General features: G+C 39.9%; 1 protein-coding gene across 7 annotated transcripts in view; it reads right to left on the bottom strand.

Annotated features, from left to right (window-relative positions):
- hspg2 (heparan sulfate proteoglycan 2) overlaps nucleotides 1-18,606 on the bottom strand; it is a 517,600-nt gene that overhangs the window by 386,423 nt on the left and 112,571 nt on the right. For all 7 annotated transcript variants that reach the window (XM_051930340.1, XM_051930335.1, XM_051930339.1 and 4 more), the window contains exons 2-3: nucleotides 9,441-9,570; nucleotides 2,720-2,797 (exon numbers count right to left, since the gene is read on the bottom strand). In XM_051930340.1, coding sequence (XP_051786300.1) covers nucleotides 2,720-2,797; nucleotides 9,441-9,570 — 208 coding nt within the window. The remainder of the gene's footprint in view (nucleotides 1-2,719; nucleotides 2,798-9,440; nucleotides 9,571-18,606) is intronic.

The following is an 18,606-nucleotide window of genomic DNA, read 5'->3' as shown; positions in this document are numbered from 1 at the left end:
CTCCACACTTTGCTCTTGCCATCACTCTGATCAGGATCACCTTTATCTCATTTGTCCACAAGACCTTTATCCAGAACTCTGCAAGCTCTTTTAAGTCCATTTTCACAAACTGTAATCTGGTCATCCTGTTTTTGTGGCTAACTTGCAGTGTGGCATCTTTGTTTCTGGTCATGAAGTCTTCTGCAGATGGTCATCTCTGATACACATTCACATCTGCCTCCTGAAGACTGTTTTTGATCTGAAAGGTGTTTGGGTCTTTTTCTTTATCACAGTGAGGATTCTTCTGTCATCTTTCTTGGCCTACCAGTCCCTTTGAGATTACTGAGCTCACCAGTGCGTTCTTTCTTCTTAATGATATTCCAGACAGTTGATTTAGGTCATTCTAAGGTTCCACCGATGTCTCTAATCATTTCATTCTTATTTTTCAGCCTTAATGGCTTCTTTGACTTGAATTGGCGCAGCTCTTGTCCTCATGTTGAGCAACGGCAACAACAAACTCCAAAGGGGAGAAGCTAGCCGTGGCATCTTATGAAACAATGAAACCCACCTGCAGATTTACAAACACTTATGACACCAGTAGTCCCAAACATTATGGTTCCCTGAAATGGGGAGACCATGTAGAAAAAGGTGTCGTCATTTCTATATGGTGCGACTGAAATGTTTATAAATACCCTTAAATGAAAGTGTGCAACGTGCACTTTAACCACATCTGAAATATTTCATTTATAATTTTAAATTGTGGAGTAGACGGGTAAGTCAAGGAAAAAATGTGTCTTTGTTTCATACATTATGGAGGGCACTGTAAATATTTAAAAGAAGGAAAGTATAGTATGTCCATTACCAAAAAATATAAAAGTAAGGGAAAGAATGACTGCTGTGGGCAAGTAGAAAGAAAACCAAAGTTGGGAAACCCAGAAAAGGGCATAAGAAAATATATGTAGAAAGTAGAAGGAGCCCTCAAGTTTTGTTACTCGCAGGCCAGCTGCTAACATGCCTGCTTTGGAAAGTTGCCGGGCCATTAATGGGCTCAGTTGTCAAGGAGGTGAGGACAGTTCTATGCATTTAGGATATGATGTTCTTCTATCTCATCCTATTTCATATAGTCATCATCCCAGGATGACCTACCCTTCACAGAGATGTGCACCAAAGGTTAAGATGTCACTGCAAGGCACAGGTCTGGTCACAGTCTGCAGCCCCAGCTCCAGTACTGATTTTAAAGAAAATACTTCAAAAATGAAATCCTGGCATTAAAGGAACTGGTCCAGTGCCACTGAAGAAGCTGAGCCGTGCCAAGACTTGCAAGTGAATATTGAAAGCTGCCACATTGAGTCAGTGCATATAAATGAGAGGAGTTGTTTAAGTTTGAAAAATGTCAATTGACAAAAGGAAATGAATGAACTGGGGGCCAGCAACAACAAGTGATCTCCTACACAATGCAGGCACAAATGCCTTAAACATTACTAAAGAAACCCAGTGGCATGTCCATCCACTTCATAGAAAAGGCCAAGGGCTTCTAAAGATGTGGCCTGTGACATGACAGCTTTAAATGCACCAGTGACAAAATGAAGGTACAGAAAGCTGCTGGCACATTTTACCTTAATCTTCCAGAACTGTTCCTGGGAAAAGCCCTAAAAAATTTACAAGTGCTTCACTTTCTCCATCTCGTGAGCAATGCTATCATGCAGAAAAGAAGGGCATTGGCCAAAGTACCAGAATAAGAAAGAAGCAGGTATTAAAATATATCAAGATGACTACTTTAACATACAAGCAGATTGGGTGAAAACGTGAAAAAACAACTGAACAAATCTACATCTTTGTAATGTGATCAACTTTAAGAGTGTATATGTCCTTAGGAGGGGAAGTTCAAAGAGCCTAAATCACAAAAGCCCAAATAGCACAATAAAGACAAAGAAATTCTGTTGAAGGACGAGAGCAGTTCCTAAGTGAAAAAAGTGTCTTATCCTAACCCACTCACTTGTCTGTAGGCTAACAAAAATGATGCTAAACAGCCTCTTAAGACAGCAATGACATTATTTCATACACATCTCTGAAGACACACGTGGTTTACAGCAACATTTCCATTCTCCTTCCTGGTGAGATCATGCACAAAACTCACTAGAAGGATGCTGTGATGACCCTGAGGGAAATGAAGACCTCCCAAGCTCTATATCCACCCATTAGTAGCACACCTTATCACCAACAAATCCATCCGCTAGGATATTGCCGTACATCCATAGTGCATAGTACTCAGGGAGTGTCACCATCTTATGTGGAAAATATCTCAGTAGCTTTGATTTAGAGGTAAACACAAACTCTACAGAAAAAGACATGGCCGGTAATCAACAATGTAGGGGAAGAAGAGCCTGCAGTGCTGGGCAGATTGTATCAGTGCAGATGGCAGAACCTTGTGCTTAGATAGATAGATAGATAGATAGATAGATAGATAGATAGATAGATAGATAGATAGATAGATAGATAGATAGATAGATAGATAGATAGATAGATAGATAGATAGATAGATAGATAGATAGATAGATAGATAGATAGATAGATAGATAGATAGATAGAATAATCTTCATTGATAAGGAATCAGAAGACTGCAGCTGTAGTTTTATTTTGCATATTCTGTACCCCTATTTATTTCTTATACATAAAAATAAACATTCTACTTTATTTCTTTTCAAAACAACAAAGCAGAAACTCTTTTTAAATGTCTTACATGTAATGGGAATACTTGTGGTGCTGATGGTCTCAGGTTCTTGGGTGCTGCCCTCTTCCTCACCACTTTCTGGAGGCTCTGTAGTACACAAGAACAAAAAGAAAATTATAAAAACGCGTTAGAATTCCTGATTTGTAGCTGTATGACTGGCAAACAGACTGGCTACTCGGCTAAATAAGCCAAGGACATGAAGGTCACTACAAACAGACAGGCAGCCACCAAGTCCCAAAGTCTGCAGTTACGAAACAACATCCAGACATTTACGGTTCACAAGCTTTCTTATTCACTACTGTTGTGAATTATTTTTTCTACATTTAAGAACTTGTTAGTCAATGACTAATCTTTCTTTTATAGAAGTCACATAATTTTGTCTTTGGTAATCATAACCAATATTTACAATATATTGCACCTTTCAGAGAGACCACAAGTACAAATCTTAATAGTCATCCATCCATTTTCTAACACAAAATCAATTCCAGCTGGAAGCAAGATCATTAAAATAATCAAAAAAAAATTCCATAAAAGTAGTTTTTTGTGACCATTCTTTTATATTTGAATTGAAATAATCAAGGTGGCAAAGCCTAACCAAACCAAATAAAAGATCAACAAAAATCAACTATGTTTTAAATTTGAAATCTTAAAATAAATCAATAAAAAGCACCCATCCTAAATAACCCATCCTTTTTCGCTAGAAAGTGTAAAACCCTCAGAACCAAACTAGATACAGTGAGCAGAGAAAGACAAAGATGATGCATAGAAGCACAATTTAAATAAGCATACCTGCGAGTCGCCTCTTCAGGATCTGTTTAGCAGACTGATACACATATTTAAAGTTTTCATAGGGGAATCATTAGTTCTAATGTTGGAGAGCTCAGAATCAGATGGGTTTTAGGGTGTTTAATGCTAATGCACAAGTGTTACCTGTTCCAGTGAATTCAGAGTTCAGAGATAACCCTGAGGCATAAGCAGCTCAGACTCAGGCTTTTCTTTTAAAAATGATGTTTTTAAACAAAAACGATTTCCATCCTCACTAGCATTTTGTCAATATTTACAAAAAGAATTTACTACTTTTTTAATAATTTGGATTTTGCTTCAGATTCTGTTTCAGATAAAATCATAACTTCTAGAGCCCTTGGACTGATGCCCTGCACCTTGTGTTTATACATAAAGTTGAGTGCTGTGGCGCTAATGTTTGATTGATGGATTCTTTCAATAAAGCCTTGTGATTTTTCAGGGCATTCAAGCGGTTTGCTCCCTTAACTCCACTGATATCAACTGTGTACAAGTTTCCTGTAGAGAGTTACCCCTACTTTATACTGAAGCTTACCCTTCTCTGGTACTGTAATTACTTTTCTGTGCATCTTAATAGTACTAATTCACATATTTTGCAATATCAGAACCTCCAAGAGCATTATTTTATGTCTCCTCTGGAGACTCTTTGGGTCACTGTAAGCACTCAAATGTGCTCAGCCTCAGCCCTGCTCTGCCAGTCTGTCTATTTGTCAGTCTTACTACTTTCTGATTAAGGATTAGATTCTTACTATGCTGAAATACTATATTGATGAACTTTCTATGTTAAACGCTCTACCTTCCAATAAATATTTTTTTCTCATGTTGTTCCAGAAAAACAACAGAAACCTGATAATATCTGACACACTGGAATAAGCATCAGAATAAAAAGAACAAAGAGATGAGTTCAGTCCTGGGACTGTCACTTAGCGTAGTTGTTCTCAAAGTATTTAAAATGACAAGATTACAAACACCAAAGTATCTTATATATAAACATCTACGTGTGGAAGTGTGTGTGTGTGTCTGTCTGTCTGTCCGGCCCGGAAATGAAAGTCAACATGTCAGCAAAATGAAACCTCAGAAGAAAGACAAAGTCGCTTAGCCACTAACATCGGCAAAATGGTATCCCTTTTACTTTTCCTCCCGCCGCTAATACACAAGCGAGGCGAGCACATTGGCAAAACAAATTCTCCTAGGAGAGAAATGCCCAGAGCAGTTCCTTTCAATTACCTGACGTCTCTACATTTCAATTTTTTTTCTGACGATTTCAATAGTTTCTAGGACCCCGGGCTTTTTACAGTATGGGCTTACACAGCTATAACATCTGTACATTATATATATATAATAATCAGAATGCCATTCAGACCTATGAAAGTAATACTTTGATCTTTACCCTGTCAAGTGAGCAAACCAGCTGCCATGGCAGAATGTCAGAGGCTTTGCCTAAGATGCTGACATTCAAGGTTCGATCCCCATAAGGTGAAGCAAAGGTGCACACCCCTGATGAACCCCAATTAGGGCAAAACACGTGTCATGTACTGAATATATTATTTGGCAGGTACTGTATCACATAATTAAGATATGCTTCTCGTAACTGAAAGGATGTGGCAGATGTTTGCTGACTGGCTGACCAACTACAATCGTTACCTGGTAGGTGACCACCCAAATAATGAATGTATATATATATATATATATACTGTATCTATATATATATATATATTTTGTGACAAATGGCCAGGACCCATGCCTGGCCGGGACGCCCTTTCACTACATCTGGTAGGGGGACAAGGGTGGGAAGCTCAGTATCTCCCTCTGGATGCTAGATGGCAGCCTCCCTGGGTTGCAGCGGTGCCTCGGACTCCCCCAGGGCTTCATGGGGGTTGGAGTTCTGTACAGCTCTGTGGGGTTAAGCAAGCGCCGCCAGGGGGTGCTGCAACAGGAGTGGCTGGCCCCTTTTGGGCACTGGTTTCACCTTACCTAGAAGTGCAGCCGGATGTCGGCAATCAACCACCTGGAGCACTTCCGGGTGCCGGATAAAAGGGAGCCAGCGACCACCACTCAGCGGCCAGAGTTGGGTGGGGGAGGACAAGGTTGCTGGGAAGGAGTGAAGAAGTAGGAAGAGAAAGTGCAGTGTATTAGTGGTGTGCTTGTGCTTGGGACTGTGTTGTGTCTGTGGGTACGAGGAAGGCATAGCCCAAAGACGAAGAAAATGAAAGTATTTGTTTTATTTTACACGTGCCTCCCGTGTCCAATCTGTGTCAGGTCAGGCACTATATAGCATCAATCTTACAATATATATATATATATATAAATATATATATATATATATATATATATATATATATATATATATATATATATATATACTGTATATAATATCCATATTACTAACCGAGAATACACCGGATATGGACGCAGGGACACGGCGATGGGACCATGAGACGTACTGCGCAGGCGCGTGTTCCATAAACCGCAAGCGAAGTCGTATCCACCGCGAACGAAGGAGTCACGGCCCAAGAACGAAAGAGCTCAACTAACGTGAATGAGAAATGAAGCAACAACGCGCCCATAGCTACCACTAACAACACAACCACACAGAAAAGAGGATTCTGCGCTGCACCCCAGAGTCAAACGTGAGAGGCTACGGAGGCCCCACAGGTCCACAAAGATAGTACGAAAGGCGCAGGCATCACCGCCATATCGTGAGTGGCACTACTGCGGAGTGAAGGCGCAGGCGTCACCGCCATATTGTGAGTGGCACTACTGCGGAGTGAAGTTAGGAATAATGTGCTGCTTGGGATTATACAAACCGCTGAACGCTTTACACTAAATTCAAACACAATACAGCTCAACGATACAAACACGAGCCCACCTGGATAAGATCAATGAACGCAGGCGCCTACAACGCGCATCTGAAACTGCGGAAGCAAAGCAGGCACGGGTTCAAAACGAACGACCTCGACTGACGGATTTACAAACACGATTCCGCCTGGATAAAATCAATGAACGCAGGCGCCTACAACGCGCGTCTGAAATGCCGCTGGCAAAGCGGGCACAGCTCCAAAACGAACGAGCTCGACTAATGTATTTCAGGATACCCAATGCCGGGGGTAGGCGAGCGAAGTGAGCCGGGGGTGGAGCCCCCTTGTATATATATATATCGTCAAGCATGTGCGCATAGGGGACAGCTGAAAGGCTCTATTGACTGTAATTCTCCTGCAGCTCCAGGGTTGGCGCTGTGTCCAATTGCCTTTTCCTTCCTCCCTCAGCAGACCTGATGACTGACAACTATAACACCTCTGACATCACTTATAAATGTTTAAAGCACATGTGGAAGTACAGTAAATCATTACTGGTGAACAAGGACTCTGTCACTGATGATTCTTGTGTTCATCATATAGTACAATAAAGTAATGTACTCATTTGTGATAGACTGTATTCATTGTTTGTTTTGCACAATTCATTATTGGAATTGTTTTAAATAGAATATTAAACAAACACAATTATGCACCTTTGCATTTTTAACAAATTAAGTCACACAAAATTGAACTTACAATTATTTGCTTTCAACTTTATTTTAACACACACTTTTTTTATGGTTGATTACATCATTAATCAACAACAAGACACAAAATTTTTGTTCATTGTATTTTTGAAATAAATCATTAGCCAGGGAAGCACGGTGGCGCAGTGGGTAGCGCTGTTGCCTCACAGTTAGGAGACCCGGGTTCGCATTTAGCATTTTAGATCTTGGGAACACTTATATACTTTATTTTCATACATGTATGTTTCATTATAATTTAGTTGTCTATTGTGTTTTGATATGTGTGCTATGCATTATTTATAAGTTTCCTTATAATAGGGTGTTTTTAATTTATAACAAACTATGAAAAGATTTAATTAACTAGACTGATTTATGTTTCAAATGATTGTGTATTTGGGTGGCATGGTGGCGCAGTGGGTAGCACTGCTGCCTTGCAGTAAGGAGACCCGGGTCCTTCCTACGTGGAGTTTGCATGTTCTCGCTGTGTCTGTGTGGGTTCCCTCTGGGTATTCCGGTTTCCTCCCACAGTCCAAAAACATGCATTGGCGATTCTAAATTGTCCCTAGTGTGTGCTGTGTGTGTGCGTGCCCTGCGGTGGGCTGGTGCCATGCCCGGGGTTTGTTTCCTGCCTTGCGCACTGTGTTGGCTACGATTGGCTCCAGCAGACCCCCATGACCCTGTAGTTAGGATATAGCGGGTTGGATAATGGATGGATGAATCATTACCCAATAATGAGGTGTAAGATTGGAATTCATTTGATTCACAGACTTGATCATTACTCAAGATCAAGGTGTATGATTTTCATTCATTTGATTTGTGAACTGAAGTATTAACCCTTGAGGTGCAAAATGTATTTTTGCGTGCACCACTACTCTAGAAGTTTTTTTTTCTGATGCTTTTCCAGGGAAGCCTTGGCAGTTCAGTATAATGTGGTTGAGTAACAATCTGCTCATGGGGAAACAAATCCGTTAATGTCGAGAAACATGATTGCCATTGTCCTTATGTTCAATATGATCTTATGTGCTTTTATCGGCTTAAAGAAAAAAAAAATCACAGAAGCCATGCACACAGTTGTAGAATAAATACCAGAAATACATACTCTATTCATCACAATGCCACTCAGCAGACTGATTAAAAAGACTGTAGGCATACGATTTGTAGCAGGATAGTCAATAACTACACTCTACTCACATGCTATTGACCAATTCTGTGTATTTCTCATATACTATATATGTTTCTTCCAACATGGAATGCTTTTGAATGAGATGGCATAGGTCCAGAGTCCTTGTTTGAAATTTCAGTATGGTACTTGTTGTGCATGTTCTTGTGTCTACATGGGCTTTTCTGACTGCACACTGGTTTTCCCAAAAATGTGCATGTTAGATTAATTGGTAACTCTAAACATCTGTAGGAGTATGCAATGGTAAAAACCAAAGCGTGCACTACGATAAACTGATATCATGTCCAGGATTTGGTCCTTCCTTGTAAGCAGTGCTGTCAGGATGGTCTCTGGCCCCTGTGACCTATAAGGAATGGAACGATACTTTGGAGTAGGTAACAATGGTGAAGCAATGGTTTGTGTTGTTATGCTGTTGAGATTTGGGTTTGATTCCCAATCTTGTAAATGTCTATGAGGAAGTTTACATGTTATACCCATGGGATTTCATCTAAAAGATATGAATTTTGGGCTTATTTTATACTCTAAATAGGCCTCATGTTTGGCTCTGTGTCCTTCTCCATTGTCTTGCATATTATGTTCTTGGGAATGTTGCAGTCTCCCTGAAGCATGTATTTAAATAAACATGTTCACAAAATGGATTAATAGAAATGTGCTTCAGTGTTGCATTTTAGAATACTTTCATAAAATAAAATATAATTTTTGAAGAATATTAATAATTTTGCTCTAAATGTATTATGTAGTTATATGAAGAAAAGATGATTTTTCACTGACTCAATTTTCTAAACCTTCTTAACATATTCCAGAGTTTTGTGGCACCAAAGCCTACCCTTTCAATAAAATGTGCAATGTAGGAACCAGTTGTTATTTCTTCTTAGGCCATACCTATTCATACCAGAGTAATTTAAGGAAACCAGTTCACCAACCAGAATATGTTTGGGTTTGATGGGGGGAATCTACTATGGTGATCCATCAGGACTTTAGGAGAGCATCCAATGTGTCATATTTCACTACATTATAAGATGTTTCAGATGTTCATTTCATAATACACTTTTTGTTTCAGAAATTTAAAATAGGTATAATTATATCCCTTTAAACCGTGATAAGCAAAAATGAATATTCTTAAAGTCCACATCCAAGCTTGTCTTTGCAAATAGCAAGTAGTGGCAACCCAGGCAACATTTCTGTGCTGCACGTTTCCGTCTTCTTACCTCCGGAAGCTTCATCTGCTATGAAGTCTTCGTCATCCGATTCAGCCATATAATGTTCTCGGTTTCGTTTTACAGTCTCCAAATCCTCTGGCAGTGAGACTTCTCCCCATACTTTTGATGAACTGGTCACCTGCAGATAACAAACAGAAATAAAATCATTAAACATTTCAGTAGTTGTGGGCCTTATACACTTCACAAGACAAGCTCAAGGGCAGGCCTTTCAGTCCCTGAAATGACAAAAACAGCAGATTTGTTGTGACTTCCCAGTGCCACTAGGAGGCAGTATGTTTGAATGACCTTTCTCTGATGATATCTCACACCAGTCATTTCTCTCAAGCTCTCCTGAGCACCCTGTTCTCTAAAAGACTGACAATCACACCACCGCATGCAAACAGTTCACTGGTCGCCTCTAATGAAAAGAATTTATCGACACAGCAGTTTCCTTTTGAAAATGTCCTAGTATTATTATTACAGGCTGCTCGGTCAGGAGAGAAAGGGATTTGGTGGGAAGATCAAGTTATTTATTAGCTGGAGCCGAATAAATGGGAAAAACCTCCGTGATGGACCTAAATGGAAATGGAGACTGGCATGTCATGCCACCTGGAAATACCAAGTGTGGCAACCTGCCAAGCATTTACTGCAACAGTTAACTCTTGCAGTTCTGCTTCCAAGCCCTACAGTACCTCTGTGTATGTGATTCACCCACCACTAATTCTGGACAAGGAAGAAGAAAAAAAGACATGAGGCAGGTTGATACAAGAGTTACATGACACAGCCCCTTACTAAAACTGGACTCCAGGATCAATGGACAAGAAATGTCTAAAGCATCTCAGTGGGCTCTAGAAAGTGGATCATGGGGTGTATTAGTGCTGTTGTTTTCTGCTCCATCACTCCGCTGTTCAGAGAACATGTGCCATATAAGTCGGAAAAGACCAAACACCCTACACAATGGGCTCACTGGAGTGGAAAATATTTGAAACAAAGACCATCAGGACAGCAAACTAAACAGCACAGAAGAAAGGCTGGGGGTCAACTACGGAGGTAGAAATACTTAGAAAGAGCAAAGAAACTTAAAGTAGAATAGTTTTAGAATGGTGTTCCCTAAAGGGGATAACTCTTTTGGAGGTTGGATCAGGAACCTTTAACTCATGGCTGCACACAATGGACACGTACAAACAGAGGGGGCTCATCAGAGGGATAATAGGAATATTCTAGATGAACCAGTTCCAAACAGTTTTGCATTTTCATTTATATTTACTTGTTTAGCAGACATTTTTATTCAAAGCATTTGGTGAAAAGGCCAACATAATTCAGCAAACACCAGTCTGGGGGACAGTTTGAGAACAAGTTATGAAATTGATCACCACAAGTGAACAGCTCAAAACAAAATACAAGTGAGTTACAACTAAACAAAAACCTAACAGTTAGATGGAAATTCACAGAACAAGGGTGACTTCAAATACTTCCTAAACACATTGAGGGGGTCAGCAGTTCGGATGGAGGTGGGCTGTTCGTTCAACAGTTAGCATTCACACATGAAGAGTCTGAATTGACTACTACATAGTAAAGCAGCCTTTACTTTATAGAATACTTTTATTATTGAACAATACAAATCAATCAGTCTTTATGTTATGCAGTGCATTTCATTATACATGTTTCTGTTGGTGTTGCTATGCATGTTAAAACTTTTGTGCATTAAACTTGGACTTAAGAAGCACTTTACTAAGAAAATCAATCAAAACACACTAGGAGTCATACATACTGTATAAGACAGAAATTTCCTAGGATTAGTGACACCAAGATCAAAGGAGACGTTTTTGTATGATGTCAAAAGAGGGAATTGAATCAAGATGAGAATTTTGATGCCCAGTTAAACCAAGCTGGAAAAGTTGAGTGGCAGTCCTTTAAGACTATTTGCAGGAAATTCTTGGGGAACCATAAGGCAGACATCCACCAAGAAGCAAAGATAATTTTCTGAAGTCTTACAAAGTCATGAGATGTACTGTAGCACATGTTTAAAAGTGCATTTCTTAAATGTTCAACTGCAGTTATCGCCTGGAAATCTGGTAGCAGTCAGAGATGGGTATGACAAACAGTTTCATCAGAAAGTTTCTGAAATGGAAAAGTAATACCAAGGCAAGTGGAGTTCCAGTATGCTTGCTGACTACTGCTGGAAAAAGACTGACCTTCCTGAGACTAAGAATAGCAAAAAATTGTACACCCCTACCTTTCAGATGATATGTTTTCTACATTTACTATATATACTGTATATATATATATATATATATATATATATATATATATATATATATATATATATATATATATATATATAATGATATACTAGCTGTGTAAGCCGTGCCATAAAAAGCCTGGGGTCCTACAAACTATTGAAATCGTCAGAAATAAAATTGAAATGTAGAGATGTCAGGTAATTGAAAGGAACTACTCTGGGCATCTCTCTCCTAGGGGGATTCGTTTTGCAGACAGCATTTATATTAGCGGCGGGAGGAAAAGTAAAAGGAATACCGTTTTGTCGATGTGTTCACCTCACTACTGTATTAGCAGCTAAGCGAGTGTCTGTTTCTTTGGAGGTCTCGTTTTGCTGACGTGCTCACCTCACTTGTGTATTAGTAGCTAAGTGAGTTTGTTTCCTCGGAGGTGGAGCCCTTATCCTGATTCCACCTGTCACTTCCGAGCTGGACAGGTACACACACACACACACACTTCCACGTGTAGACGTTTATATATATATATATATATATACCAGTAACAGTGGACTGCACGATAACATGCAGTGAATACACTTGACTTAAGCATTCATAGTTTTTACTATTTCTCTGTACGTTTAGCATTCGTTTGCTCAGAGGTTGGTGTGCTTGCTGCTTCGTGAGCAGCTCTTCTTCTCTCCACTCTAGCGGCCCACTTCTTCTCTTCTTTCGTCAGCATCTTCTCACGTTAAAACTGATCATGTTAGTGTTTGTGTTGCAATTACTTAGTACGTTTTTCTTAATTTTTCACTTAAGCTGGCACTTACGTCGTCAATCTGCCTCAAGAATGATTTAAGACATGAAGAGGTAGGGGAAGTGATGGCGAAGATTGTAGGGAATGAGAATGGCACTTGTATGCATGAGCCGCATGGCCGCCCTGCTGGCCGCTGCCAAGAGTTGATTCTACAATAAAATTAAATAAAAATAAAAAGAGGAATAACCTTGGAGGTCAATCATTACCCCAAAAGCAGATAGCAAACCTCACATAGTATATGTGTGCCAAATTTCAGGACCATAGTTCAAACGGTTTGTGAGCTACTGGTGATTTAAAATCCTGGACAGACAAACAGACAGCCACGGTAGCGTATTATATAAGAAGATATATAAACTGGGATTCACAGTTAGGTATTTTTGTTTGTAATATCTAGTTTCATGTCATGTATTTGCATTTACGTTTTTTCGGTTTATTATGTGCATTTTTCTATGTGTTTGGTTTTAAAGGAATGTGGCTTTGGTTATATCCCATGTGTTTGTTGTGGGTGTCTCCTCAAGGGGTGGGACCACCTGACAATCAGCGATAGGAATGGTCGTCCACCCAATTTAAGGGAGGGCCTCCCATAGTTCCTGGCGTTTCATTTTAAATGAGCTAGGGAGTAAAATGTTACTTGAGATTACTCTGTTTTGCATTTTTGCTTCTTGATTTTCTGGTATTTCGGCCCTGTGCTCTGTGGTTCGACTTGGATTCAATTTTTGAAGTTTGTTTACTGATATTTTGAACGCTTGCTCTGTTTTGACCACTACCTTTGGATTCTGTTTTGGGTGTTTGCTTGTTGTGGACTACCTTGCCTTTTCAGACAATTTCTTGCACTCTTTGAAACTTTGTATATTGCAGAGCCTTTTGGAAGATAAACCTTATTATTTTATTAAGATTTGACAAGGCCCTTTATGGTTTCTAGTCAGGGTTTTTGACGGTGTTTTCCCCCTTCTAGTAAGCAACTTTGGAAAGTGTTTTGATACCTGCGCCTCAGAACTTCTCATTTTCATGGCATTATATATATATTTTTTTATGTAGTGTGTCACACATGTGTGAATGGGGATCATCTTCCAGGCTCAACTGAGGTAAGAAATGCCAGTCAGCAGTGGCGGCTCGTAGCTAAAATTAGTGGGGGTGCTGCTCCAGAAAATTTTTAGCCTTTATTTTAAAATTGTGTAAAAGGAAACAAACACGTATAAAAAGAAAATTTATTCAGAAACCGAAAAAAAAAAGAATCAAATAGAATAGCTGGAAGCAGGATAATAATCTAATTCTACACTTTATCACATTCAAGAATATGGTGCACAGTTTTTAAGCACAACACACGCGGAGTAAAAAAAAAACACTACCTTCCACCAGCACGCCAGGGTCGGCACTGCGGGAGCGACAGTACTATCTCTCCCTCGCAGCCTCGCGTGCAGCTTCCTATGCGCGCGCACAACAGCCAAACACCATGCCACTGGAACTGTGAAGCGCACAGTTCCATACAAAGATTTTTGTATCTTTTTCATAAACTGGGGGATGGCTACTGACATTAAGCTTAAGGATTATATATTGTGCAAGTATAAAGAAAGAATTAAAGAAAAAAGGACTCATTATATCAAATGTTATCGATAATATCAAGTGGAAATAGGGGATGCTGCAGCTCCACAGTGCGTATATGCGAGCCACCACTGCCATTCAGGAACTAAAGGGTGCAGTGTTGGTAACAGTATCATCTCTTTCCATCACAGCACCAAAAAGATGCCAGGTGAAGGCACCCAAAACCCAACCGTGATGCCCATAGAGACCCACCTTTTCTTTATGAGACAACATAAAAAGGGACGGCCCTGAGAGGTGGCATCCACTTCCTGACCAGAACTCAATAACAAACAAGCTCCCATGAGAGATCTGAGACTTAAAGACAGTAGCAGAGAACACTGTGGGCTAATTTTGTTGTTGGTGTCATTTTTGTTGTGCCCTTGTGCACCCTTTTGCTCTTTCATTGAAATAATTAAACTGGACTACTTCAGTTGGTACCCCAATGATTCTTGCTGCTTCACTCTGGTTCCCTACCACCATTCACATGTCTAAATACACATTTATTCTACATTTTAATTGTGTGCCACTTAAAATCCTTACATGATAGAGAAAGTCTAATTAAATATTTGAATGTATTACCTTAAATACTGTAAGATTCACTTATACTGATTCATGTCACAAAAAAAGTTTCATTTTATTGCCCAGTGTAATTGGTCTCTGTTGATGCTACATACCACTTTGCTCATTGAGAATGTAAATTGGTGTTAGTGTTCTTTATTAAAGCTACTATATACAGTAACACAATTTATCATAGAGCTTTTTGCTTAATAAGCATTTTGGCACTGGTTTACAGTATGTCCTGTAGTGTCTTCTGCAGTGTGGACTATCTCACTGTTATTCCCTATGCTTTATAGCTCATTTCATATTTGAAGTAAAGTAGTTTTACTCCCTAATCATGGCAAGTAAGAATTTCACTGTACTCTGTAAATGTGACGATATTAACCCTATAAACCTGTAAATATTACTGAATTAGAATCAGCCTTGCAATATATAATGACTTTTATATACTAAGAAAATATAATTTAATGTGATTTTTTGAACATCAATATCAAGTTGCCATGTAGCACTTTGCCTAATAAGCATAATCGTCACACTTCATCCTTTACAATCAGTCTTTATGTTGGAGAATGTGGGATTTTGCATAAATAGAAGAGATTGATTAAATGTCCTACTATATAGTGACTCATGTAGGGAGCTCTTTTAACAAATTTATCTCAAAGAACACATTTTACTGTTCTTCAATATATTGCCATCTGTCTAGGCCATATTGTCAAGCATTGTTCACATCATAGAAACTCTTGAATGTATAATACATGAAATAATTAGTGTACTAATACTTTAAACCAGTTGAACTTGTATTGATTGTGCTTAATTCAAAGAAATTTTTAGGTTTCAAAGCACCACCACTAGCTTGTAATATCAATAAACCATCTCTCAGACCTTGTAGAACTTTGGTGTACGCTCTCTCCATAAAGTATGAAAGTCACCGGCCTCATACACAAGCATTTGGGCTTCTCCATTCCTCTTGTGCGCTCCCTTTAAGAGCAAGAGAATCAGACAGCTGCTTTATGCAAGCCTGGAGGTGATGGTGGTCTGCCCCCGTTACCCCCCCCCCCCCCCCCCCCCCCCACCTCATTCTTAGCACCCAAAAGCAGCTGTGTGCTGAGCGCTATCAATAACTCATGTTCGGCATGATATATCATGAGAGGTAGACTCCAGAGACAATAAAGAGGAAGCACAGATGGAAGATGTTTCATACTGTAAGAGACATGCAGCAGCCCACGCCCCCAAGTGAGAGCGTCCTAGGCTGCCCAGATGACCATGATGCTAACCGCATATGTGTGCAGCTGGACTTCACTCTCTCCCTGGAGTGTCCTGGCCAACTCTGCATCTTACTCAGTTAAAATGAGCCAGAGATCTCCGTGAGAAAATACTTGAAAACTCATCAATACCTCTCATCTCCAGCTGTGGGAAAGCACAGGGCAGAAAAAACTACGAGAAAACCCACCAGCCAAATGAGGGTGGAGTCTCCGGGGCGGCGAGCAAGGGGATCATCAGCTTCAGTGCCAAAAAAGCAGCAGAGAACAGTGCCTGGGGTGGCATATGCTGGCTGAGAGGGTAAATGAATTGGCTCAGGCTTTGTCTTTTTTGTACAGTGGGATGCTATCACTACAAAGTTTGTGTACTGATATCCTGCTTCCTACAACAGGTAGGAAAACACAGCTGAGATAAATGGTGTCTACAATAAGTTCAAGTGATTAAAGTCATAGTGATAGACTGATGTTCCCTTCAGGCCATTTACTGTATATGCCAAGAAGTCAACACCTCCATACCAGCACATGACCCCTTCAGTGCCCCCTGAAGACACTACACCTATTTGAGAAGCCATAGTATAAAACCTTCAACTTGTCCTGAATCTTCTCCTAATGGGCAATGCCCTGTAAACTCACTGAGGATGATCATTAGGCAACTTCCAAACTACATGCCTAAGCTGCTCCTCTTAAAGCAAAGATGTAGTAATTCTGCTCCAAGGTCCTTCATACCACCCATATTCTTCTATCATGGAGAATCAGCCTAGGAATCCTATGCAAGAACTTCATTTTGACTAACTGTGCTTGTGATTTCATTCTTTACGTCATTACTCAGAGCTTAAGACAATAGAATAGGTCAGGATGGATATATCGACTGACCTGTAAACCAAAAGTTTTCCCTGACATCTTAGCGCACATTTTGTAGTAAAACATCTAACAAACTGCTGCTACTGATGTACAGATTCTTTGGTTAGTCTCACAATCACTTCTAACATCACCTGTTCAGTGCAGTCAAAGCCCATTATGAGCCCTAGGCTGGGTTGACAGACATCGGCCTCCGTTGTCCATAGCAGTTAGTTGACATTATTAAACTTCAATGACCTGTGGTCCCCCCTAGGTATAAGTAGCGTGCCACTTCAATAGCACAAGCAGCACCATGAACTTTAAAGAGTTTGCACTCCTTGGTGTACTGAGCGTGTGTACTTTTACTTTCAAAAACAGCACCTAGCGGATTACAGCTCCAACTCAACTCAGTTAAACAACAAGTGGGGGGAGCCCCCTTTGAATTTCCTTTCATTAATGGTGCCCATTCATTATCACCATCACAATCTGACGGAACTGGAACACATGAGACTTCAGAAAATACAATCGGGACCCCTTTGTGTATAAACACCAGACATTATTATCATACTTCGACATCCCATGGGGGACATGTGGTCGGATCTCACACCCCTTAACTTTTCTAAAGGGCGGCCCTCAGATGACAGCACCCTAAGCAGTCACCTAATGGATTGACCAACTCTGCACCTGTAAAAATAACCAAAAAATGCTAGAACTCTTCTGCTCGGAGCATCTGCTCACTCCTTACTTGTAGGGTAGAAGCTACATTTCTTTTTAGGAGACAACTTTGATCACAGATTTAGATGAACTAATTTTTATTTTGACTGCTAACCACTCCACCGTACACTGGAGATCACAGTTTAATAACACAGGGAGGACACCATCATCAGCTATAAACAGCAGAATTGCAACCCTTCAATTCACAGAATGGATACTCTCTGTGCATTGGCTGCACGTTGGTATTCTGTTCATGAAAGTCACAAAGTGGGGTCCCCTTGAAGATTCAAGATGCGAATGAATAGATTGTTGTTGTAAATAAGAGTTACTAAAGTCTGAAGTCTGAACTGATGGTGCAAGTGGTAGGCATTCATTAACTTCTGGTTCTCATAAGGCAGGAACCAGTGCATATTGGCCCATTTCAAGCACTGGTGAGGAGATGAGACAAATCTTGGACAAAATCCAATGCCCACATTAAATAGCCTCAAATTAATGCCATATATGTAAACAAACCTCAAGCTCAGGTAACATGAATAGCACACAGAGTGCCTAAGAACCCTATACTCTTGCAGAACATTATCCAAGATAACAGACAATGTATGATAATGTACAGTAATAAGCTTTTTACTGCTCCATAAAGGACAAGATTCCTTAAATATCAGTGCAAGATCAACAAGTCGGTCCACAGGTTTGTGGCAAGAAAGGAATACACTTTCTCTTCCAAGAAGGTAGCATCCAGTAGGTTTTGGAGTACGTCAAGGTGTTTTTTCCTCTTGACACAGTCCAACGATTTAGCAGATCCCTTAAGAGCTGGGGGTAAGTCTCGCCAAGTCTCTTTACATACACTGGAGTTACCTCAGCCAGTTCTGCTTTCTTGATCAGTAAGTACCTTTTACGTAACATTTTATGGAAAGCCTCTGTCTTTAACTTGACTGCATCACTTATCGGTGTTAAATGTGCCTTTATTGGTTTTTTTTTAAATGAGATCTATCAAATATTCTTTGTGTTGATTGTAGCACCTTTAATTGTACATGTTTTTTTCCCAACAGATTTTCTGGGAGCCTGAGACAATCACTAAAGCAGTATTTCACAAAAAGTAATAAGCCTGCATGGAAAACCATAACACCAAGTATGGTTACGCTTAACCACACTGGGCCTGTTTAAAGTCATGCGTCACACTAACTACTGTATGT

Source organism: Erpetoichthys calabaricus, chromosome 8 (assembly GCF_900747795.2).
Source record: "Erpetoichthys calabaricus chromosome 8, fErpCal1.3, whole genome shotgun sequence".
Classification (NCBI taxonomy): domain Eukaryota; kingdom Metazoa; phylum Chordata; class Cladistia; order Polypteriformes; family Polypteridae; genus Erpetoichthys; species Erpetoichthys calabaricus.
The sequence above is the reverse complement of the archived record's forward strand: the minus strand, read 5'-3'. Positions and strand labels throughout refer to the sequence as shown.